A 26,520-nucleotide genomic window follows, 5' to 3' on the forward strand; every position below is an offset into this window, starting at 1 on the left:
AAAATAAACTGTTATTCGAAATATGAATAATAAGAACGAATATTAGAAAACTCTAATGCGTGTATATCAAATAACGAGAAACCGAGTAATTTGCTGGGAAATTTTATATTCATTTTACTAATGACATTACGGGCTGATAATTTTACAATTAAACTAAAATCGTTTCTTGATATTTTAAGATGTCTAAGACAATACGAAAAATTTCATATTTTTTTAAGATGACCATTTGCACGACCTTGATAATAATCCTGCGTCATCTATACTAATATTATAAATGTGAAAGTAACTGTCTTTCCGTCAGTCTGTCGCTCTTTCACTACCAAACCACTGAACCGAATTTGATGAAATTGGATATGAAGCAAACTTGAACTCCAAGGGTGTACATAGGTTACTTTTATTTATTTATTTATTCTTTATTGCACCCAATCTTAAAACTAAATAATAACATTTTTGTTACATAAAAGTTTTACAAAAAGCATGAGGTGCAACAGGCGACCTTATCGCTAAGCAGCGTTCTCTTACAGGCAACCTTTGGGTAAAGGATCATAAGGTTGATTTAATGGGAAGGGTACAGTAACTGTTTACTTATATGTGGTATAAATACATAATAAAATAGTACACAATACACAAATTACAATAAATATATACAATATAATTAAGTAAAAGTTTTTTTAATTAATACATTATAACTAATCTCTAAAATGCGAGCGAAGCTTCGGGCGACGACTAGTAGAATATAAATCGAAATACCGATAAGAAATAACTAAAACATTTGAATACGTTCTTCAAAATAGCATCAAAATGACCTAGTCTATATATTCAGTGGTATTGAGGCCAAAATTAGAGATACGGTGTTAATTTGTGCTTTGGTAACTTATACATTTTCTAAATAACCGTTTTTTATCACAGACACGTTACCGTGAGATAGGTTCAAGACTGAATATTTTATTTATCATTTCAGATACAGTAGGGCTATTCTTTAACAAGAAACTCGAATCTCATCGAAGAACACGAGTGTGAAAAGCCGGGATCTGATATGTGAGATCGTTTAGAAAAAATATAAAGTTTATAGGATACATATATCAAATTAACGTGTCACTGTAAGGCAGTTGTCAAGATTTCACTAGTGAGATACGAATTAAATTCTTACAGAATCGCAAAGCGAGTATGAAAAGTGATATTTATTATTTTCTATTTACCTCGTCAACATATCTGCAGTGTCTGACGGCCTCGTACCTTTCATCTTCTGTCATCACCGTGCGCCCCTTCCGGCTGTGTGTAAGTTGGTCACTGCATACTAAAAAAAAAGGAGAATTTTCTTTAACAAAAATAAAGTTAACACAAACATTCACATGCCAATTTTTAAATAATGATCAATAATATCTTAATTTCATACCTAATGGTGTTTTTTACGTAGCAAACATTTTTAGTATCGTATGATTAATATAAAATTAAAAGTAATAACAAGATAAAGAAATAGGTATAGTTATAAAATAAAATAATAATTTCTAGTACAATTTATGTGAATTATTTCTCATAATATTAAATTTTAATTTGTTTTAAGCCGGGGTTAAATAAAAACAATTATTAAAAAGATTCTTTTTATCTTGATAACTTGTTATATGCGCATATTCCTTGTGTCCTTGTATATTACCTTTCGAATGAATATTAATACAATAAGCCGTTAGTGAATATTAAAAATTCACGACAATTATCCGTAATCCGCGGAAATACGCGCTTATTTCCGTGGTTTAATAATATAAGTACACAGACTTTTATATAGATTAGAACATTATGTATATATAATTAGTATAAATAAATTGCTTGGAACCGCACAAAAACTAAGAATATGTTTTGTATTTTTTTAATATTTTTTATGCCACGACGGATTTTTCATTATTCCATATTTATCTTAATAGCTTATTTTATATAAAATTTAATAGAATTTTTAAATTACACATAAAATACTTTGTTAAATTTTAACGTCGGCAAGATGTCAATGTCTAATATATATATTTTTAATGGCTTTTATTTGTGCCTAGAGAGCACAGATTATTTCGCCAATATTAGTTTGTTAGCGAGTCATTTCGCATGTCACGAGGTGCATCACGCGAGGCTTGCACACGTTTAGTGGCGAGGCTTTGTGCAAGCCTTATTGTGAAGATACAATCCAATCATTGTTCTACAGCCGAACATCCATACTTAGTATTGTGTTTCGGTTTGAAAGGTGATTGAGTCAGTGTAGCTACTGACTCAAGAGATATAACATAGTAAAAAAGTAAAGTAAATTACAGTACAGCCTGTAAATTTTCCACTGCGTTAAGGCCTCCTCTCCCATTGAGAAAGAGGGTTTGAACATATTCCACCACGCTATTCCAATGCGGGATGGTGAAATGCACATGTGGCAGAATTTTGATTAAATTAGACATATGTAGGACGAGATAAATGAAAAACACAAATTAAGCATATATATAGTGGTCCTGGGTTTGAACCCGAAATCATCGGTTAAGATGCACGTGTTCTAACCACTGGGCCATCTCGGCTCAGATATAATATAACATGTTAGTTGCAATTGTTAAACTTTCTTATGGCACCAAAATATTTGGGTAATAGTTACCATTTACATTCAAAGAATTAAAAAGCCAAAGTATTAAATAAGAAAAGAAAAACATGAAATACAGTCATGTGCACGTACACACATTATCCACCTTCTTAGAGAATAATTAATAGAACATAATTTTATTTTGATAATGATATCTTTACAGAATACTTTGGTATGCTAGAATTCTTGTAAATATGAGAAGTTACATTCAAAATGTTAATACTTTCTACTTTTTTTAAATTGCTAATGCATGCGGGCAAAGTCGCCATCAGCTCATAGGCCATTTACACATCGGTCTTTTTATTTTAAATGAAACACTTTCACAGGTTTATAATTAAAATCACAATCTAAAGTAAAAACGATTATCATATTTTAATCATTTCAACGGAATAATTAAGGTGTACCTTTACTTGCAGCTGATGTCTTAATGAAATAGCTAATTAAGGCATGCAAAAGCAAACGTTGATAAGATATCACAAGCAGTTTCTCTGACCTACTTATTAACTAAACTGCATCTCAATTAATCTGGATTATTTTCGATTTATTTAACTGGTATCACAGTTCTTATTAAAACATTTTTATAAAATCTATTTTACACCAATTCTCATATTCCAAACTTTTTTAAATTTAATTTTATTAAAAAATTCAAGATCATTGATAAAAATGCGAATTTTACGGAAAGCTATTAAAAATGAAGGTAACTGATTTAAATAATCCGTGCATTTTTTTTCGCTTTAGCAAAGAGCGCATACACATGAAATGGCTTCGTTTGAGTCACATTGATTCGTTTTTTCTTGGTAATTGTTGACGGAAATACTTCAAAAAATATATAAGTTAACTAACGTCAACAACATACAACATTTCCTCTTCCTACCCAAAAATTAAAAGTAGGTGGTGAATTCCACGCAGCATTTTCATCATTAACGAACAATTAAGTAAAGCCAATGCCATATTCTCTAACTACTCTTAAGTACCTATTACAACTTTCGCCATTCTTTACGTCAATCATTAATGTAATTTAAAATCGTCGAGTTTGTTTGACGACATGAAAATTATGACATTAATTATTCACGTCTAATTAAAGACGCAGGAGTTATTTGTTTCTGATCTTGTGTTTTCACGAATTCGATACGCTGTCTAGAAATTAAATTAAATTTTCTCACTCATCTCCACCGTCATCAAATTCAACAAAAAAGTTTCAACGGTCGAACAACGTGACGATACTAACCTAGTCGGACCTTCGTCGGTTCTAGCTATTACTAAAAAAAAGTATAATTCCGCCAAGGTTAGATTGCATTATATTTAATGTTGCAATTTATTTTTAACAACATTCACAATGGATAAGATTATATCTATCGAAAGCACATGTCCGTTGGGTGATCACTTTACTGAAACAGATAGGTACAGCGCGTTATTTGTTTTTATACGGCGTTTGATAAGGCGTGTTAAAAACGTGCGAGTTGAAACATGCATTTCGCAATAATCAGAATAATCTTTCCGATCACATCGGCCGGCACGACACCTAATACGAAGAAACTTAATTATTTTTTTTAAATTACGGTCAAACAAACATCATGCAGGGGAACCAGTGAATTCTTAGTAGTGTCCCGAATGTGATATTCAATATGGTTAAACGGGTATCGTGAAACTTGTTCAAGCCTTTTTTTGTATTAAACGATATAAGTCCTCGCTCGGATTTATTTTTTATTAAGAAATAGGTACTCAGAAATTCTTATATCGAATTAATGTAATATTATGTATAAATTATTACTACATACAGAGTTGGACACGTGTCGGACTTACGTAATCGAAGTCTTAAATTAATATAAAGTTTGTAATATTATGTTGCTATTGGAAGCTAATATTTTTTATTACCCAGTCAAACAATTTAAGTAAAAAATGTAATACAAAAATAAAAATATACGTATGTAAATCATGATACTTTCCGCCAAGCAAATTTTATAACTTTTTCGTTGGCATTCTCGATTTCAAACTTTTCTCAGGGTTACAAAAAAGTGATAGTACCGCGTTTCAGTGTAACTTGCTTCAGTCTCACGTATTATTTCAGGGCCGATAAGACGTCTCGTGTCGCTGGTTATCTGGCGAGCAAGGTTGGAGACTCGCGATAATCACACACTACTCATAATCGCAATCACCACTTCGGAGATAGTCATGGTTTGCGTGTGTAATTAAAATCGTACGATCGATGAGTCCATAGGTCGATTGTACGGTCAGCAATGTAATATGCGGCAATGCTTTTTACATAAATTAAAGTAATTAATTAATTTTGCTACGTCATTAATCTCTGATTTTTTAATGTAAATAAATATTATTCGCTTAAGAACAGTATATTGAAGGAGTTAGTAAATAAAATTACTTTGTAAATATCTAACGGCGAAACGGAGAATGGATATGAGTACGCAATATCAAAAACTTGTTAATGCATACCAGCAGTAGAAATACCTGTCCTGAAATACTGGTTTTCAGCTCTTGTTCTCTGAACAATGTAAGACCAGTTTCATTTTGCATAGCAACTGTTTCAACACAAAAGATTTAAATATGCTTTCGTAGTCGTTGCTCCCTCGGTCAACGTAATATAAAATATTTTTTCTTTGAGATTGTTATATAGTATACATAAACTCCGATATTAATAAAAACTCTTGGCCTGAAGTATACTTGTAGTTGTAGTTCTTTTATTACTTTAAACACGCTAATGCAGTGTGGATTTTTAGTTAACTTCAAAAAACTTTGTTATTTTGTAACTTAGAATAGTTATGATCATTAAAAGAAAGAAAGCCATATGTGACATGGAGCTTAATAGCCAATTATAACATTTAAATATACATGCTGCATGCATCAGAATAGTGTATCAAATGTTCCAACAGAATAACACTGCATGGAATTTTACAGGCAGTCATCTGAAAATACTTTCGCTAGTGGATTGATTTTATCCTCCGCCATCATACGGGTGAATTGTTAACGTGCTTAAGTGCTCGGTTGGTTGATGCGACAAATACACCCGAATCGATACCCCTGAGTTGATACTCTAGCATCTATTCTATTCTTAAAAATAGAACAGATTTTAAATATTTTTTATTAAATAAATAAAATAAATATTGGACAACGTCACATACATTACTCTGATTCCAATGTAAGTAACTAAAGCACTTGTGTTAAAGAAAATCAGAAGTAACGACGGTCTCACTAACAGCCAGACCCAAGACAACATCAAAAAGTAATGAACTTTTTCTAAATTGACTCGGCCGGAAAGCGAACCAGAACCTCGGAGTGGTGTACCCATGAAAACCGATGTACCTACACATTACTCGACCATGGACTATGACCATGTCGTATATATGATGATTTTATGTAGGTACTTAGGTATTCGTAACGAAATTAAGATTTATTCGCAAAACGACTCATTTCAATACACTTGAAATTACTGTTATCTTATGAATGTTATGTTAGTAATCAAAAAACAAATTAGATATTTGAAGATATGACGTTTTTATCAACATTTAACCAAGATAAAAACAAATACAAAAGTAAATAAAACTGATGAAATATTGGTCATTAGATCATTTTTAATAAGCCCTTGATTTTCAAAAAGAGATACTTCAAGCTATTTCAAATCATTTTTTTTAATTAGGAAACATTTTAAACCCTTCAAGCTATTCCGTTACAACTAGCAAGTTGTCGCCCATAGCTTCCCTCAAGTTTTAAGGTTCGTCAAGTTTAACACATAGCAAGTAGCCTAAGTCCTTGAAGATCGAGCTTGCTTTTTACCAAATTTTTGGTTCAGAGGTTTAACCGTGAAGATACAAAAGATAGTCACACTCTATATTTATTATATTAGTATAGATAAGGCTTCCAGGCAGTCTCTTTTCACTGGGTACAAATTTAGGACCGAACCAATAAGAGACTAGAAAATAAAGTTTACAGTTACAGACCATTATCGTGCCTAACGCTTTATCTTACTCCGGGCGATACGCTTGCTGTGTTTGCGCATACTTTACATCGCAATATTTCCTTACTAGTCGACGACCGCGGTTTCGCTCGATATTTCGGGGGTTGCTTGTCACGTGTAAATAGTGAAAAAAGAATAGCCTATATATATTCAATTAAATTCTAAGTCTAATGGCTTTTAGTTATGCCAGCACAGCCGGGCACAGATTATTTCGCCAATGTCACGTAGAATGGAGAAGAAACGAAAGAGATTAATCGGTTGGGTTGAGATAACAAACTCAATTATAATCCAACATAGTTCAAATTGATTAAATAAATAAAACAACATTTGACTGAAGCTACTACAAAAGTTAAACAAAAGCTTCTTTTTACCAAATTGGTCTCTGTTGCACGGGTTTTCAAATAGACGTTCATCGTTGTATCTCAATTACAGGTTCAACGATAAATGATCTATAATTTTCTTTCCAATATGGACATTAATGTATAATCAAAACCCATGGACACAGTTACACATAAATATAATTTAAATTCTAATGTGGGTGCGGCGAGTTAATGCTATAATATTATTAACGCATGCATATCGCTAGACTTTATTCAATCGAGTTCAAGAGTTCAAAAGAGTTCCATAGCCCAGTTTCATTAATGAACCAAAAAAAATATCCATATTAATAATTCGCCTACACTTGAGCTGGCTTTCGAAACACAAATGATTATGAGAGCAATGACTAATCTATAGTTCTATACTATACATTATATTATACTATACATTGGTGAAAAAGGCGTATTCTTCGATACAAGATTTTGTAGATGATAAAAAAGCGTGGAATTAATACCTGTTGACTTCCAGGCAGGATATATTAATTTAATAATTGTATTAACTTAAAAATTAACTAACATGACTGTATTTTTTTAAATGTTGAAAAAGAGTAACTACTGAGTTTCTTGCCGGTTCTTCTCGGTAGAATCTACTTTCCGAACCGGTGGTAGCTTCACTTAATTGTTAAATGACGATTCAAAAGTGCTTGTAAAAGCCCACTTGAATAAAGTATACTTTGATTTTGATTTTGATTTAATATTATATTATAAATGCGAAAGTAACAGTATAATTTGTCTGGTAAGCTGTCACGGTAAAACACAGAGGAACCGAATTTTATAAAATAATTTTATACCCCAACGTGCCCTTGTTCTTCATAGGCTAACTAGCTATCCTTCCCGGCTTCGCATGGGTACTTGATATGTATCGTTAAATTATGCCCAAATTACATAAAATCCTCAAAAATCCTTTCACTGGGTTTAAATAAATCTATCTATAAAATAAGTCTATGTGTTATTGTGATGTTTAATCTTTTTAAAAGAAGTTTTTCGTGAAAGAGTAATAAACATACTCGGAAAGTTTCTCATATATAGTCCTACAAATATGATTTTAATATAAGTAGGACTATCCTTATTTCTTTTATACCTAACTCTGACGAATCCTTAAAAGCCTGGGCGATATCTAGTTCATTATAAACTTGTATGTATAGATTGTATAAATTAATTTTACTCAAATTTCCCCTTTCATTAGCGTTACGTATTTTAGAGGGCGCGTTAAAGGGGGCGGCAAAGAAACAGCTCACTCGGCAGATTTTTCGTATACCGCGAGTAATTGAGAATTACTTATTAAATATTATTATGACAAAAGAATTCAAATCTCCAAAACATAACAAATATAGAAGCATTACTTTATACTTTCTTATTGATGGTCAATTTTTTTTTTTTTTTATAAATAATAAATATAAATATGAGACAACATCACATACATTACTCTGATCCCAATGTAAGTAGCTGACGCACTTGTGTTATGGAAATCAGAAGTAACGACGGTACCACAAACACCCAGACCCAAGACAACATAGAAAACTAATGGTAATCTACATCGACTCGGCCGGGAATCGAACCCGGGACCTCAGAGTGGCGTACCCATGAAAATCGGCGTACATACCACTCGACCATGGAGGTCGTCAAATTGTAACACTACCACCGGTTCGGAAAAGAAAATACTCAGGGTATTTCCTGAGAAGAACCGGCGAAAGAAACTCAGCGGGTTTTTTTTTGTTTGTCTCATATATAATATGAGATAAAATAGCCAGGAGGCGATCGTTTCATTCCCAAGGTGTACTATCGATCATAAACTCATTAATTTTATAGTAACCTTTTACCTACTAGGTACCTACTTGACTGCCATCGTTTACCGTATTGCAAATCTAATGACGTCATATACTACGTAATCAAATGCTTCATTTACCCCAACGCCAACAACAGAAGATATTTGGATTATTTTATGAATGAATATAAAATCATACGAAAAATTAGTTACGAGTTTTCAACTCACCTCCGACAATAAGGTATACATTTGGGAAGACAGTCTTCGCTTGCTGTAGCTGTCGTGCATGGCCCTGGTGGAACATATCGTATATGCCGTCCGAATATACCCGCACTTTGCGAGACGCTGTACCAGATAACGCCACGGCTCTGGGAATGCGACCATATGATATCCTTTCTCTTTCTGCTACTGCTTCCGGATCGGTACTGAAGGGCGCTGCCATCCGGAGCGACTGGAAAGGAAAGGTAACCATTAATATTAAAAGATAATATTACTTTGCTTCACGTTTGAACACTTATGCGTTCAGGATGTATAATTTGATCTGTATCATAACAAACATATTTGCTTTTTTAAAGCATACCTTTGTTAGTAACGTAGTCCGCGTATTATACAAATTATCTCTCCTATAAATTGTACGTACCATAAATAAAATATTCTGTAATAATTTCATCCGTTGCAATACATTCTTAAGTCTCTTTATACATTGTTTCGCCTTCAATAGAATATTAAACAAAACAAATTAAGAACAACATATTTGCATAATATACACAATAATAAATGTATTCTATTATTTTATTAATAAATGTAGAAATTTATATATATATTTGCACGACAAAAACCTATATTTATTATACTTTTTTTATGAATGGTAGCAAACGGGTTCAACGGGTTATTCATTCGACATTTTTATTTCATAAACGTCATTTCCTTGTTCGTCTGACGCAATGCGTTGAGAGGAAAGGATTTATTCGTTTTAGCAGAGTTTATTCTTTTGAAATAAAAACGGAAATATAAAATGCCAAGTTTTCTGCATTACACGCTAATTAAATATAAAAATATAAACTTCGTCGGCCATGATTAATTAATGATTTGGAAAATTAAAACCGAGTATGTAATCAGTTTTATTAGAAATTATCAATTATACGCTTATAATATTAGGGAATTTATATAATTATTTGTATTTATGTAAGTATTTATACCATGACACTACAAATGTTACCTACATCTTTCATAGTAACTATTATATCATAATTATATATAAATAGGTATAATTGATAGGAAAACGTTTTCTTTATTTACTCTATCTGAAAAAGCCACTATACTAATGACTGTTACTTTTCAAAAAAACTCATATTAGAAAATGTATCATATTTCAGACAATGATTTTGCAATATATAATATTGTAATGTAAGTAATTGTTATGCGTTATTTCAAACAATTTAAATTTTGACTTTTGACGTGAAAACTTGAACTTGATATAATTATCAATGCATTATATGTCAAATCATTCTGCAATAATTAAAATAAAAATGTATTCCTTCATTTTGGTTTCCTTCTAGCATACATAATTCAGGTTTTACCCGACATATTACGTCAGCGCCATACTTGTGCGCACTTCGCAATCAGCCGTCATTCATGGTGTAAAATGAATAGATCGCCGTTGCATTAAGCTAATGGTAGGTTTTTGCTTAAGTACTGGGATTATTGTTTGATGATTTAATATGGACCCGACTTTGGGGAAAGACGAGTCTACATAAAACGTTTATAAATCAAAAATCAAAATATACTTTACTCATGTAGGCTTTACAAGCACTTTAGAATCGTCATTTAACAACTATTTTAAGTGAAGCTACCACCGGTTCGGAAAGTAGGTTCTACCAAGAAGAACCAGCAAAAAAAAAACTCAGTAGTTACTCTTTTTCACCATTTAAAAATACAGCCATGATTGTTAATTACAATTACATATGTATATAATTTATCCTGCCTGGAAGTCCACAAGTATATTTAAGTACAAACATAGGTACTTAGAAAAACTTGTTTCTTTTTGGTGCAGGATATTTGCTGGAGTCCGCAGAATACTTGACCAAAGTATCATCGCAATCGGACAAATAGTTTAAGAACGCATAGAATAAACAAATGAGCATTCATTTATATTTATAATGGAATCATATAATTTACCGTTACAAATAACGTTAGCAGATAACTCGCAATTATCGTTCGTCGAGATTTATGTGTAGGCATTATATTGAATGTACTATGTTCGGATATAAAATTTAATTATTTACTATTTATAAAACACGTTTTGCTCATTATTTATTATAAACATATAAATTAATAATATCGAACCTGTTGCGAAATAATGGTAGATCGAGTGATTCACATGTTAAGGTGTCAAGGTTCAGTGGCGATGTTGTGATAATGAAGTGGCGTGATGTGACGTAGAGGATTGACGGGTCCATATCACGTTTATTATCAGACTCGACCATCCGCTCTGCCGCTCGCTGACTGCCCGTCGGCATTACTCCATAACTAGTGTCACCACGCGTCGAGACAGGACGGTCCCGTCTTTGAACTTTACTTATAACGTACTAGTTTACGCCCGGAGATTAGGAGAGGTAAGGGATAGGAGTCTCAATAGCTCAACTGTATACGAACAAAAGAAACATTTTAGGTTCGACCTGTCGTTGCTTTCGGTTATAATTCTCCTTAAGGCTAAAAATGCTTTCAAATAAATTGGAAGGGAATCCTATGAGTGTACGAAAATCCGAAACGCAACTCAAAGTTTACTACTCAGACACGAATGAAAGTAATACGTTTTTTTTAAATAAAGCTTCGTTACGGACAGAATCTATGATATATCAATATCATAATAATAGAGAATTACTTGTAGGCAATTTTCTATTCAATGTTTTCCTTCGCCAATGTCACGTAGGATGAAAAAGACACGTACGAGATTGATCGATGCGTTTAAAATTGCATAATCAAACTAATGTTAAACACAAACATAATATAATAAGTAACTATTTTTCATAATAATTCTTACTTTCTAGAATATATTAAAAATATTTTCTGGATAAGAAAATTAAATAACTATTGCATTCATAAAGCATATTTTCTTCTATTTAATGAAAATTCCTGATGTTAGAAAGAGATAAATAGCTGTTTAACAGTTTACCCGTTATACAACGTTCATGTAAGCAGTCAACTAGTTTTATCTGTATATACGTCCCGTTTTGAGTTGACAGATATCTGGCTAGCGTATCCATCCACCTTATCAACTAATTACCCTCAATTACGTGCAGTCTATTTATAGATATCCAAACGCACTGTGACACTCTGGGCAGATTATGACTAATCATTTTCGTGTAAGAGTAAATACATTCAATAAACAACGTGAATAAACAACATGAGGTGTTTCCCAAATTAATGACATGTCCACTAATGCAATGTCGGTCTGCGCGTGTAGTAATATACGAGCAAAATGTCACGCCATCTCGTAAGTTTTCTTTATGATTTTTGTTACGGTTACTGCAAATGAGAGCCCAGTGAACAAAAAAAATATGGGGATTTTGACGAAAGGTTTATATCTGAGCAAGAACCAAATTTTATTAGACTTTTTTTATTAATACCAGTCCTTACTTACTCACATATACTTTTTAAACCACTGTGTATAAATCTTTTAGGAGTATTTCCGACACTAAACACTCAGGGATAATGGCTAGGGTAACTGTACATACAGCCATTTGATTAAATTGTTTATTTTATTTATTGATTATATGTATTTTTAGTGTGTATTTAAACTATATATAAATAAATGATAACTCATCAATTAATTGCAATTGACTGCAATAAATGAGGATAAGGAAGGATAACTTAATAATCTCAACTTATTGTAAATTACAATTATATTATGGGCGAGATTAACGCGACCGTTTTACAAGTAATCACTTGAGGTCGAAATTAATTATTCAATTATTTATTTTCCGTACGTATATTGATACATTTTTAATGCACATCCATGGTATAAATTTATTATCCTACAAATCTAGAAAAAAATATTCGATTGATTATGATATATTCAATTATATTCTAAAAAATGGAGAGATCGTACGTATAGGCGAAATTAAGAATCCATCTAAATAATTCAAAAATGTATGTATGTAAATGTATTGTATATCTATAAACTGAGAAAGTTCATAAAATATATATAAAACCTATTACAAATAGGCTAAGTAGTAGTGTTTAATATGAGGTAACCACATGGAGCAGCCTTTATAAAATAATTGTACTAAATTGTTTATAGTTCGTTTGGTGACGCAATACATTGAGTCAGCGATTACAAAGATCTTCAACACGGTAGGTCTCTGACACACCCATTCGCGTTAAAAATATACAATTAAAACAAAATTAAAAACCTATTTCCTCTGCCTTATTGATTAAATAATTAAAAAGTCATTTTTGAATAAATATAGATTACCTTATGATAAATAGTTGTAAATTTTACAACGACAATAATTGACAAATATCGATATTTTTAATCTTAATTGCGAGTTGTAAATTAATATAATTTTCCCGTAGGGGCGAGACCTGTGTTGTTATACGAGAAAGTGACATGCTTCAAAATATATATTAAACTAGATGTTGCCTGCGGCTTCGCTCATTTTTTAGGGGGTTGTTTGTTAGGCAAAAAATTAACCACCAAATTTCATTAAATTCGGTTCATGGGTGTGAAATAGGGACAGACAGACAGACAAGAGTTACTTTCACATTAAAATACTAGTATAGATATAGATAGTATAGATAAAGTTTTATAGTTCATAGTAAACAGAACTTTTTTATACGGTAGGCAGGCTACCGGGCTACCTGATGGTAAGGAATTGACGCCGCGCCGTAAGAAATTTTAAACATTCCTCGCCAGTGCGTCATCAACCTTGGGAACTAAAATATTATATCCCTTGTACCTGTACTTAAACTTGCTCATTCGCCTTCATCAAACCGAAACACACCCATAGCAATTATCTCCACAGACCGGCTTGCACAAGGCACCAAGTAAACGATGTTAATTAAACGATACTAATTTCAGTAATTCACTTAAATAATAATAAACTTTTGGTAAAAATAACCATTGAAGTTACTCATAGGTCTCGCGTAGCAACTCTTAGGAGCCAAGGAGTGACTACAAATATTATTTAGGGTTGGTAGCTTCAAAACATTCGTATTGGAAAATAAACAGGGAAAGAATAGTCAACTAAATATTGAACACGTGTAAGGCATGTTTGTAAACAATAAACGAATAAACATAACATGAATCAACGTTAATTACGTTACATATAATCTGGCAACAAACTGAGTCAAACAAAATATCGAACACGCCATGTGACTTCAAATATAAGGCGCATAAATAAGGCTGGTATATATATAATACAATAAAGGTATTTCAATGTTATATCCAACGTAGCCTGAGAAATTTGAAAGCGCATACAATTCTAGTGGCTGACATTTAAGAGAATTGTGGTTAGAAAACTGAAGCGGAAATACAACGGAATCAAACATTATTTTAATTTAACATTATTCGCTTCGTTGTATTACAATTTAAGTAAACGTAAAAAATTGTATAAGACCCAGTGAAATATGGCTACTGAGGTTGATATCCCGATCTGAGATTCCAGACTCGCGATCTGCAACTTGGTAAATTAAAGTAACAGTCTGTAAATTTCCCACTGCTGGGCTAAGCTCTCGTCTCCCATTAAGGAGAGAGTTTGGAACATATTCCACCACACTGTTTCAATGAGGGTTGGTGGAATGCACATGTGGCAGAATTTCGATTAAATTAGACACATGCAGGTTTCCTCTCGATGTTTTCCTTCACCGCCATGTTTTCCTTCACCGGTCAACATGGTAAGCTGGATAGTTAATCTAATTATTTAATAGTTGGAAATAACATAATGTATATTGAAAAAATCGTTCATTTTCAAGTTCTTCACTACAATTATAAAGTTTACAATGAATTTAATCTTTAAATCAATGACTTAAATATCCTTGAGAGTCTAATTAAATCTATTTATACAAAAGCAAAAACCAGTCACTGATTAATCACGATATCTCGGAAACTAAAACGCCTACAGACTTGAAATTTGGCAGGTAGGTAGGTTATATAGGCTTATAGTGTATTGACATCCGCTACGGAAACTCGACCCCTAAGGGGTAATAACGGGGATTGAAATTTTATTTTTTATAAATTTCTCGCGGGTAGAGCCGCAAGTTCAGCTAGACAATTATATTTTAATAAGATATTTTGAATGTAGGGTATATTTAGGTGCAAAGTGTTATCTATATATTCATATATAATAAATATATTACATTACAAATAAATATAGTTCAATTCTAAATTATATTTTTTTAAAGAAATTCAATTAACAGAAGTACTTGGTAATTCATACATTGAGTAAATAGAGATTCATTTTCTCTTACGTTATATAATAGGATGTATACTATATAAAAGTACACAATACTTATTATTATTAAATTTTAAAATAAATTAAAAAAAAAGTAAGACGCAGTGTATTGATATTGTAGAGTCCGAATCTTAACATTAGTTGTTCCTTCTCAATAATTATATTCTTATAAATTAAACTGGTCGTAAGTAATCAGACGGACAATTCGTGGTCAAAAGTTTATCGGGATGTTTTTTTTTTTTTTCAAATACTATCAGCTGAACAGGTCAAGAACCTACGGGAGAATCCGGTTCAATTACATTAGAGTCCAAGCATATAGATGCAAAATCGATTTTAATAAATATGAAAATATTCACCACACATAACATTCCAATCACTTTTTCTACTCCCATTTATGAGGATACCACTAACGGCGCTTTTCATCTAAAATTTTATAATAAGTAGTTTGGTATTTTCATAAAATGCTAATTATAATTAAATTAACAGTTATTGTAAGTTGCACTGAGGTTTATGCTGATCATCGGGCATACCTGACGAGTAAAACGGAGGTTGCAATTTTTAACTCAGAGGTAATATAAAAAAAAGGCAAATGTAGCGATCCGAAAATTAAAGTGAAGGAATAAACACGAATTTTGTCCCAGAATTTTCGGAATACATTTTTAATATCTATAAACAAACGTAACTTCGAGACTACAAAGCTATCTTGATATAGTTTTGGTTGAGTTGACGTAGATCAGGAATGAAACATTAACATATTAACACTTAAAACTTTTACTATGTATAATAAAAGGTATATATACCTAGTTATTTACATATATGATACAAGTAAATCCGCTGGCAAACATTTCCTGGCATGTATTATGGACTAAAACCTTTTTCGAAATGCGCTGCATCATCTGTTAGTTATATCAATATTGGTTTACAAGCTTTCCAGTTAGCTAATGCCATTAATATTTTATTACATATATTTACGTAAATGCCTGCGACCATATGCAAATATTCGTTATATTTAGAGTATGTAGATTTTCGACGAATGATTATATCGAATTCTCAAAAGGCCAATCATTTCCTGCTACATATTGTCTGCATACAATGCAAATTGCAACGAACTGACGCAAGCTAAGATGCATATATTGTTATTGAATTCGCGAGCAATCGGCAATACTTGCGTCGATTCAGTAAGACATCTGTAAGGACTAAATATATTTCTATCTCTTTCTGATGCACGAGGTTAAAAAGGATAAATGTTTATGCCTCTCATATTATTTAAATGATTATTATTTACAATTACTAAATTAGCACCAATCGTAATAACTAATATTTTAAGCCTGGATGATTTATGTCAAAAGATACATTAAAAGTTTATGATGTTTTTTGTCTCATTATCAAATCGTGGTGATAATTACGTAAACGGAAAAATGTTATCATAAGACGGCATTAAAGCCCTGTCAGGTGAGATGATAAAAAAACGTAAACTTACCTCACAAATACGTCAATGATGTCATGAATATGCAATAATAACACATTGGGTCATGTAACGTCAATTTGGGATCATTACTAAGGTCAAGGTGAGTGAACTTTGTTCACGGTTCCATGGTTGTTAAAAAACATATTTTTAAGGTTCTTACAATACACTTATATAGATTATATAAAAAAGTTATTAGTTATGCATATATTATTTAATATTACAATAAATATATATGCTGTTGTTAATTTTAATACTATGTAGCCTCTTTTTTTTTTAAATTCAATAAAATTGACAAATCGAAAGGAGGAAATACTTTACAGCCAGACAGACAGTGACCATTTACTTTTTCCTATTCGGAGTACTCAAAAGTGAATCAGCGATTTTTTTAATCACTTACTTGGCTATTTTTTTTTTGCATAAGACAGTGTTTAATTTATCTTTGGATATCATAGTATATCAAACCGAACTTTCTATGCCGGCTCACACACTACTATGCAAAACGCTTTCACCCATTCATGGCGGAAAACGTCTCACTTATATAAATAAATTAAATATATAAACATTTTATTGACCGTTGTTACATCATCACAACGTGCTTGACTAATTAATGAGGATTTTTAATGGACTTTAAATTTGGTGATTTTAACTGTACAAACTCTGATTTTATTTCTATCGAGGTAAGTGTTAAGACCGTGTTCTTATTTTAAGTTTATGCTTTACGGGAAAGTCCCGGTAGCCTTCGAAGAAAATCTTATCAATGTTATCATAAAACATATGGTCTATAATTAACATTTTGAATGGCTCTATTTTATAATATTTAAGTAAATATATTATAAATACTCACACTGCTGTCTAATATTTCGGGTTTAACGTATCCGTTCTTTCGATAACCATTGAGACCGGTCTCCAGTTTCCCATTGTGGTGACCATTGGTCAATGTCGTGGTCATTGTTAACGCTGACATCATCAACTGTTTGTCCAACTTTCTTTACTAAATAGGGCACAATATAATTTTTGCTAACACAAATATTCACTGAACAGTTCTCGCATCGTTGGCAAAAGTGCGAAAGATTAAAGTGAACTGTTTTACAAATTGAAGTACAATAACGTCAATATTTTTCCGAATTCGAGCGTGTTCGATAATAATGACAGAAAACCGCTGGTCATGTAACAGAGATTACAAGCTACACGCGCACGTTCCCGGCGACAGATTGCAAGTGACTAACTATAGGTTAGTTGAGCTCGAGCGGCGAGTAGATTTGAAGCAAGAAGTGAGCGAGGAATGTATAGGTTGGAGGGCGTCGGCGGGCGAGAAGTGGGGGGGCGAGAGGGACGTCGGCGGTGGCGCGACGCCGACGTGGAGGTTTGTCGGACACGCGATGCGCCACGAGCACATTCACTGGAGGCTCCGGCTGTCCTCGCTCAAATGTCATCATACCTCAGTCCGAATACCATGTCTTGACATCGTCTCTCAATTTTTTACGTGCCTTATCAAGCGATCTCTTACAACTAATAAATCTGTGGATTATAGGTATTCTTTAACTGAAGTGAAATGATTCTACAAGCATCGTCGTGTTAAGGGAATTTGACATAGTTTTCAAAACGGAAGATGATATGATTTTGCATAGTAAATATAACATGCCTTATCACATTCTTAAAGGATCATGAGTTGATGACAAATTGAGTTGTGTGAAGTGTTGACTACACTCTGATTGTACAATCAGACTGACTCATAATAATTAGTTTAATGATTGACGTGAATAGTTAAGAAATTGCAGTTTATAATCAAATTTCGATATTTAGAAATATATTTTAACGAAAGACAAAAACTTTTGATCTTAAATATAATTACAAAACAACAAAAAAACAATGCCTCATATAAATACATACGTCTAGAACTGTAGATCATTAAAAATGTAAGAAATATTAGGAGTTAAAAATGTGAGGCGTCAATATTTCATTACGCAAGTCGACTACTGGGACGTATGTACGTGCAATTCTAGAATATTTGCATTTTGTAGAGCGAATCAGCGAATTCCGATTAATCCATTGACGATATGATCAAAAACATATTCCTATAGTGTGTTATATTATTATGCTTATTTGTATAATTTAATAATTGTGCCATGAAATAATACGTGAAACATAATTTTTTTTAAAGTGAGCAATATGTTCTAATTTTTTCAGTATTGATACTAAAAAATAATTTTAAAAAGTATAATATACTTTCATTATCACCAGAGCTCAGTGTGTGCAAAATTTAAATGTTGACCATACAGCCTTTATTACCAAAGATTGAGCAATCATTTGGGTCGAACTTCTTTTAAATTCAGGTATTAAACCACGGTTTTTTAATCGAATAGTATTCATAAATATTAAATTAAAGATTTTTAGATTATGTAACATTGCTCACAAATTACTTTGAAATATCCCGAATATAAACGAATTATATTGTTTTACCATCACAGGCTTTAAGGCAATAATGATAAACAACAATTATGCAGTTACTAATCCGAATAATCGAGTTTATGATTACTCGTTAGTCTAGAAACAATTAAAAATATATGGGAAGTTAAGAAACAAATTAAATAAAAAAAAATATCTGCTTTATTAATTTTCTAAATGAGATTGTTTTGTAGAATTGTTATTTTTTAAACAGTCTTAACGTAACCTCCAGTAGCGAATGATCTACTTGAGACGAACATGTTAAAACCGACCTTCTATGTGATTGTACACGTGTTAAATTTTTTTAGGTATTTAATATTTTAATACAACTAGTGATCAACCAGTAATCATTCCTACAAATTTATCTTAACGTCAACAAGAACGAAAATATTTAAAGTTCTGTTTCTTATTTTTTTTCATTGATTACATTAATACTTGTCAATAGCAGAAAACCCCAAAGATGAAAAAGCTATCGAAGCGTTTCGTCTTTGCTTTTTATATATATATATATCTATATATATCTATAATATATCATAATCTTCATTTTAATTAAAAAAATATGTACGTGAATTAAACTTAAAACAGTTTGGGAGCTCAGTTATTTTTATTTGTGTTTCTGGGTCCCTGGTCAGTTTAGATGGGACCTGGTAGTTGCACTAAGATCGGATATTTCACGTGGGCAAAGTCGGGGCAAGAATCTAGTTCATTTATAAAACAGACCATCTTGTAGAATCTTGTGCTTTTAATTTAATCTTCTTCTACTTTTAATATGAAAACGTAATAAACGATTCATGATCGTTCGTTTCCTATGATGAAATAGCGATGTGGGTTTACCTTCCCGTATTATACATAGGACATTTCGGCACTGACGCGGCTGCAACTCATAAATTTATTTACACAATGTTAGCATGACTCGTATACTTTTACGAAGAAATATCAGAAAAGTTACAACTTAATAGCCAGCCACACCTAAGCTGTCACCTTACGTTTCTCAAGTCAACAACAATATAATAAAATTAAAAAATAAATGTTGAAAACACCAAGTAGCTGTATAAATTGTGTTTATGGATTTATATAAAAAACAGATAAAATATAAGGTGTAAAGAATTAAAAATAATATTGCTGAACATTGTTACATTTTATAACAATCTTTAGTCTTTTTTTTTATCTTTAAAATTGATTCTGTCATTATTTCCTTCTATCGCGCAGCTAAGGAACGACGTCAGATCGACAAGGGATTCCCAAACTAATTTGAGGTAAGTCCGCTCTTATAAAATGAACTAAACACCACAACTAGTCATAACCAGACTATCTTAAAAATTCTATATCTTCCTATTGATAGAAAAAACTTTGCGGTTGGTTAAGTAAGTAAACATCATTTTCTCATCTTCATCATCAATCAACATAATAAATGAAGAACTGATTTCGAACTCTTGGTTTAAAATAATGTTTTCTTAACTTATCTTATTTAATCTACCTTTAAGGACAGATCACATGATTGCATCCTAAGGACGCGGATAACTTCCTATAATTTTAGGGATATGAAGTCATCGACTTTCAGTAAATCTAATTTGGAAGTAGTAAATGAGTCGTGTACGCGCTCACAAGCGAACTGGCATGACGTGGCCTGTGAAAAAACTGATTATCGAAACCTATTTTTAAATTTCAAAATAGAATACACTGCATGATCTTATGATTTATATTAATATACATTTTAATAGATTTTATAAGAAAAAATAGCATTTGTACCTTAATAAACTATGACCTTTACTCATTTCGAGTACAAATGTTAAAATTTCCATAGATAAAAAAAAAGAAAAACTGAAAAACACACTGACCGAATTGCTATTGCCAAGAATTATAAATATGCTATGCGTGTTATGCCAACACTTCCAATAATTGAAAATCGAACAAATATATTTTAAAAATAGAATAAAGAAATTGTATTTCAAAGGAAAGAGTTAATTTTGGCATTACAAAAAAGTACGTGTATGTGACGCGAATCTATTTAAATTTGGTTTGGAACTCGATGTGGCACTGATACTGTTTTATTTATTTATATCTAGCTTACCCGTCCCAGCTTCACACGGGTAGAATTAGGGTTTACATACATAGTTGACTTTGAAGTACGAACAACTTGCCATAGTTTCAACAAAATCTGTGATGGTTTAACGGACCCATTGAAAATATATTTTGATAACGTTTACATAATAAGAATATATTAATTTGAGCCCGGCCTGATGTCATTCCATTATATTTTATATTCGACTAACAGATTCATTAAATTTAACTTGTTTTACTAAAAAAACAAAAGACTTACGACCTCTATGAATAAATTCATTACGAACGTGACGAATTAGCCGCCGCCATACTTAGGTTCTACATATAGAACCTTACGCTACGATGTCGACCTATTTTATGCCTTCGCATGTTTCGTGGAAATTAAAACATTATATCATAAATTTGCTTACAATTACAAACATTAATTTGAGTTACAAATTATGTATGTGACTTATTTCCTTATTTTGAGTATTTGTTTTGAAAATTTCTTAAAAAAATTGTAGTTAATTTTTTTAACCGCGAAATAATGAAACAATCTAAAAATTAGACACTGAAATGACCCCATGAATATGTTATATCTGGGAAAAAAAATCTGTGTGCATAATGGATTTTCAACGCAGATTTTAAAAATTACTAAAATGGAAATAATTAAATTCTTACTACGTTGGTCTTGATATTTTATTATATTAACATACTTTCAGCTTAATATTTACTTTGTCTTGCATTTATTTTAAATTCATAAATTTAAAACAAAGAAAATATACTTTATAGCCAAAAAAACACAGGTTATTTTGTAAGCATCTAAAATGAATATTAAAATTAAGGACATCACATCATTAACGAATAAGATATTTTTCACAATTAATTTAATAAAAGAAAGGTCGTCTAAACCCAGACTCGCTCGATGAACATATTTTAGTATGTATATCGTATTGTGAGCGAATACGTCCTCTACTGCAATCTGCATTGTGCCTCCCCCACAGCTGCGTAAGCATAGCACACTGCGTAGCATAAACATGTTATTGATCAACTGCCTAATATATTATTACAAGACAAAACTTCTTTTATAATCGTCCTATATTTCTGCAAGGGTTATAAAATGTAACACAGTGCATGTTCAAGACAAGAACGAGTAGGACAAATGAAAATAGTTTCATTTAAGTGAGATTTATTACCGTCAGCGACACAATAAATCTACAGTTGATAACAACGGAAAACCATGAAATCGTTTCAGTTATAACATTGTATTTTTCATTTGAAAAATTCAAGTGTCGTACCTACTTAACATGTCAATTGGAATTTTTTTATTCTATACTAAATGTCGCCCGCGGCTTCGCTTGAGTTTTTTGTATTGGTCGTCAGATGTAAGGCGTAAAAACGTTGTAGTGTCAAACTAACTTTGTTCAAAATTTCATCAAAATCGGTCCAGTGGTTTGACCGTGACAGACAGACAGGAGATACTTTAACATTTATAATATTTGATTGCATAAGTTGTATTTTAAAATTCGAATATTAAAGTAAAAATAACTGTAGATGTTTAATCCAATCTACAGTACAATGACTGTTTGAAGTTCTTAATAATATACGATATATTATAAATATAGAAAACTAACAAACAAAATAACTTCATCATACAGCAGCAAAAGATTGACCCTGGTCCAAATAAATGACAGCATTTTTAGCTTATAATCCTAATTTCCTTTAAACATAATTCCGTTCCGTCTAACCAATTCTCGGAAAGAAATAATATGACAACCGGAGTAGGACACGTGTGTTACTTAGTAGCGGTCGGATAATAATGAAGGTGTTGCTTGACATTACCAGCTATGATTAATGAAGTGTTAAATACTTTAAAGAATATATTTACATTTCTAATACGTCTATTATATATTTTTACCGCTATTTTGGTCACTGGTCCGGATCAAATCATCAATAGGGGATCTTTATATTACAAAAAAAACACTTCCCGCATTTAACCTCATTTCATGAAGGAAGTACAAATCAATGATATTTTTACATTATATATACGAGATGCTGTTACGTTGGTTAAGTTAGTTAGTTTAGTATTTGCGAGATCATGATAGTAGATCAATTTATCTCAAGCCGTGCGATACACGTAACACTATTGCGTACAAGTAGACAAACTGTGGCATGGTCAGTGATCACGCCACGCTGCATACTTGGCGACGCGCCCAAACTTTACCATTATTTTTTTATATTATCGTATACAAGATATTTTAAAGTTTATAATGCGTTGTAATTAATAGGCATTACATTTGATTTAATTCATTTAAATTTTGACAATTCAACAAGAAGAATGACAAATATAATTTAAAATTATAGTTAATTTAAGCAATGCAAGAAAAGTGATAATTTCCTTGCCATGTCCCACCAACAGGTCCCATTGGGTCGGTGCAGTATGTAAATGGGATGGAAAATTGAAAAATATCACTGAAATTTAATTTGCATATCAGTTTCAGTATTTTTACAATATTAGTAAATAATAAACTGTAATTAATTCAATGCTAACTATAATTTACTACTAATATTTTAACTAATATTTTAAATATTCATAATTATTTAACAATGTGCAACTTACTTAAATATAATTTATAGCTATCCTTGTAACACATAAATTATTAATTATATATATGTATATAAAAAAACCTATACAAATTACAAACTGGAGCATTGAACTAGGGCAATGTTAGAACTAATTTCATTATAGTATTATTCAAAAGTAACATTGTGTTTAAAGATTACACATAGTATTAAAATAGCAAACATTATTCAATTTATCTCATACAAATCCTTTTTTAACATATTTTTAATGTCACTTCGAACAACATCTCGGACAGTGTATTTAGTTTTTAAATTAACTTACTGACTAGTTATAAGTTTGAAATTTCAAGTGCAGTTCAGGATGACCTGACAATTCTTTTTGCAACGAAGGTATAAAAATGTGGTGTATTCTATGTTTTCTGAATAATATTTACTGGTAAGTATTAAATAAACAAGGATAACACATATAGCAATTTAAAATTTTGATGAAATATAAAATGGGATTGATTTGTAAAAATAAACTGGTATCATTCAATTTTAAAATTATGTATAGACAATCTTAGGTGTATTTAAATGGTAGATGATTTAATTAAAAATAAAAATTAAATACCAATCCACAAGTACTTGAAATTATAACAGGTAAATATGGTTTTTATGAAGAGTAGTTAAAATTAGAGAAAACCGTTAATAGCTCTGTAATTTCTTTAAGTAATAATAATGTCAGTGAACTCTTACACTCATCTGGTTTTTTATTGTTACAGTCCTGAATATAATTTATTAATATTATAAATATTGCTAACCTGCGCTAAGTCTGAAGTTGTTTGGCTGCTTCTTTCAAGACTGGAACCACCATTTGCTACCTCCCCACATCCTGCTTCCAATAGCTTCGAGCTCATTTCCTCTTCGTGTGCAAGCCGAGACCTCTTTCGAGACATTATCTCATGGCACGCCGGTTTTATTAAGAAGGCACCTTGTTTTTAGTTTCCACTCGTAAATATTAGTATTATAAACACGATATTTAACAGTCAAGCTTACAATATTGTTCGAATTTAATATTTCGATCTGCAAGAAAGCAATTTAAACCAAATAGTTCCGAAATCTATTCAGTTTATAACCTTACACGAAGAGTTGAAACGGGATCGTTGTTAATTTCAGACAACTTAAAACGACGACAGTATAATTAATTTAAAAAAATATATTTATTTATTTCAAAGAAAAAAATAAATGTTAACATCAAGTGACAAAAAATGTGACTGACAAGTTACACAACAAAACACGGCTATACATAGAATAACAATAATTTGAAATTGATTTAAAATAGAAATAGAAAGTAAAAAGAGACAATATGATATTATCTGTCAAATGTCAATGTCATTGTCAAATAATTTACGTATCAGACACAGCTTATACAACAGATATGCAGTATGAAGGTATTAAGAGTATCATTGTGTTTAAAAAGTGTCTCTTCACTTGCGTGAAGTTTAGATGTTTAGCGCTGCTAGAACTAGAGCCCGAAATTTTAAAAGACATGCTAATATTCGTGGGCTGATGACTCAATGCTAATATTCAGTAAACTGTTTTTTTTTTAATTATTCTGTTAATGGCTTTTTACGGGACACTGTACATCATATAGAGTTACTTTTTCAACCGACTTCCAAAAGGAGGAGGTGATCAATTCGTCTGTATTTTTTTTTTTATGTTTGTTACCTCATAACTTTTCACTGGGTGGACCGATTTTGATAATTTTTTTTTTGTTTGAAAGGTAGTGCTTCCCATGGGGTCCCATTTTTTTTTAATTTTTTTCCGATGATGGTATCCATATGAAAACGACATAAGTCTTAAATTTGCATTATGTATATGCGCGACAAATAGGTGAATAATTGAAAATCACGTTAACCAATTTTGATAATTCTTTTTTTATTATAAAATATATACTTCAAGGGTAATTTGGTGTAAGTTTGGTAAGGTTCTAAATACAAAGTCTTAAAAAGTTGGTAAAAGTGTACTAAGTGTAGGATTTAGTGCCTTTTGAAAACACAGCAGTGTATCTCACTACAGAGATGGATCCGGTAAGTAGTGGTAAGGAAAACGAGCGTGTCGGTACTGTTGCTTCGGATGGAGAACAAATACCGTCTACGAGCTCTGTGTCTAGATCGTCAGGGAACAGTTCATCCTCGTCCTCGGAGTTCGAGGATGGTACTGCATCACCCTTACCAAATAAACGATCTCGTACAACAGCACGTAAATACAGGTCAAAAAAAGTTTTTACCGATCCGCGGGTTGATGTTTTAATGTCACAAATGGCGTACATTTCTAATTATTTTTGTCAATGTAGCCCTATGTATTATAATTCATCGGATCAACAGAATTATAATAAAGCTGTTCCTAGTACTAGTAGTAATAACAATTTACAACAGTTTCCTAATAAAAATTTACAATTTCCTAATAATAATTCAGAACAATTTCTAACATTACCTAGCCAACCCGAATCAATGTCGCTTAATTGGGTTTCCCTAAATACAGATGTTGATAAAAAAAAGATTATGCCAACTAGTGATAAAGAGAGACATTTAGAATTTAATAAGTTACAACAATTTGATTCTCAGGCTTGGAAAGGCATTAGGTATAAGCAAGTTTTACAGAGTTGCTTAGCAACACCAGGGTTCACTGGGCTTCAAGTTAACGATGAATTATGTCACTTTAATAAAAGCAAGGACTACCTTGCTTCAACTGAGTTACTTTTAGCCGGGCTATCCAATCAAGTATTGGAACAACGTCAATTATTAAAAACAGGTTTACAAACTATTGTTGACTGGGC

At 31.6% G+C, this 26,520-nt stretch overlaps 1 protein-coding gene across 4 annotated transcripts in view; it reads right to left on the reverse strand.

Moving 5' to 3' along the window:
• The window catches only part of LOC124535445 (choline-phosphate cytidylyltransferase A-like), a 31,673-nt gene extending 6,676 nt beyond the window's left edge, over positions 1 to 24,997 (reverse strand). For 2 of the 4 annotated variants that reach the window (XM_047111672.1, XM_047111688.1), the window contains exons 1-3: positions 17,479 to 17,905; positions 8,940 to 9,162; positions 1,200 to 1,297 (exon numbers count right to left, since the gene is read on the reverse strand). In XM_047111672.1, coding sequence (XP_046967628.1) covers positions 1,200 to 1,297; positions 8,940 to 9,162; positions 17,479 to 17,601 — 444 coding nt within the window. In that variant the 5' untranslated portion in view covers positions 17,602 to 17,905. Of the gene's footprint in view, positions 1 to 1,199; positions 1,298 to 8,939; positions 9,163 to 17,478; positions 17,906 to 24,502 lie in introns of those variants that run through there. The other 2 variants (XM_047111679.1, XM_047111665.1) reach the window with 2 other exon arrangements.
• Positions 24,998 to 26,520: the final 1,523 nt, after the last annotated feature.

Source organism: Vanessa cardui, chromosome 2 (genome assembly GCF_905220365.1).
Source record: "Vanessa cardui chromosome 2, ilVanCard2.1, whole genome shotgun sequence".
Taxonomy (NCBI): domain Eukaryota; kingdom Metazoa; phylum Arthropoda; class Insecta; order Lepidoptera; family Nymphalidae; genus Vanessa; species Vanessa cardui.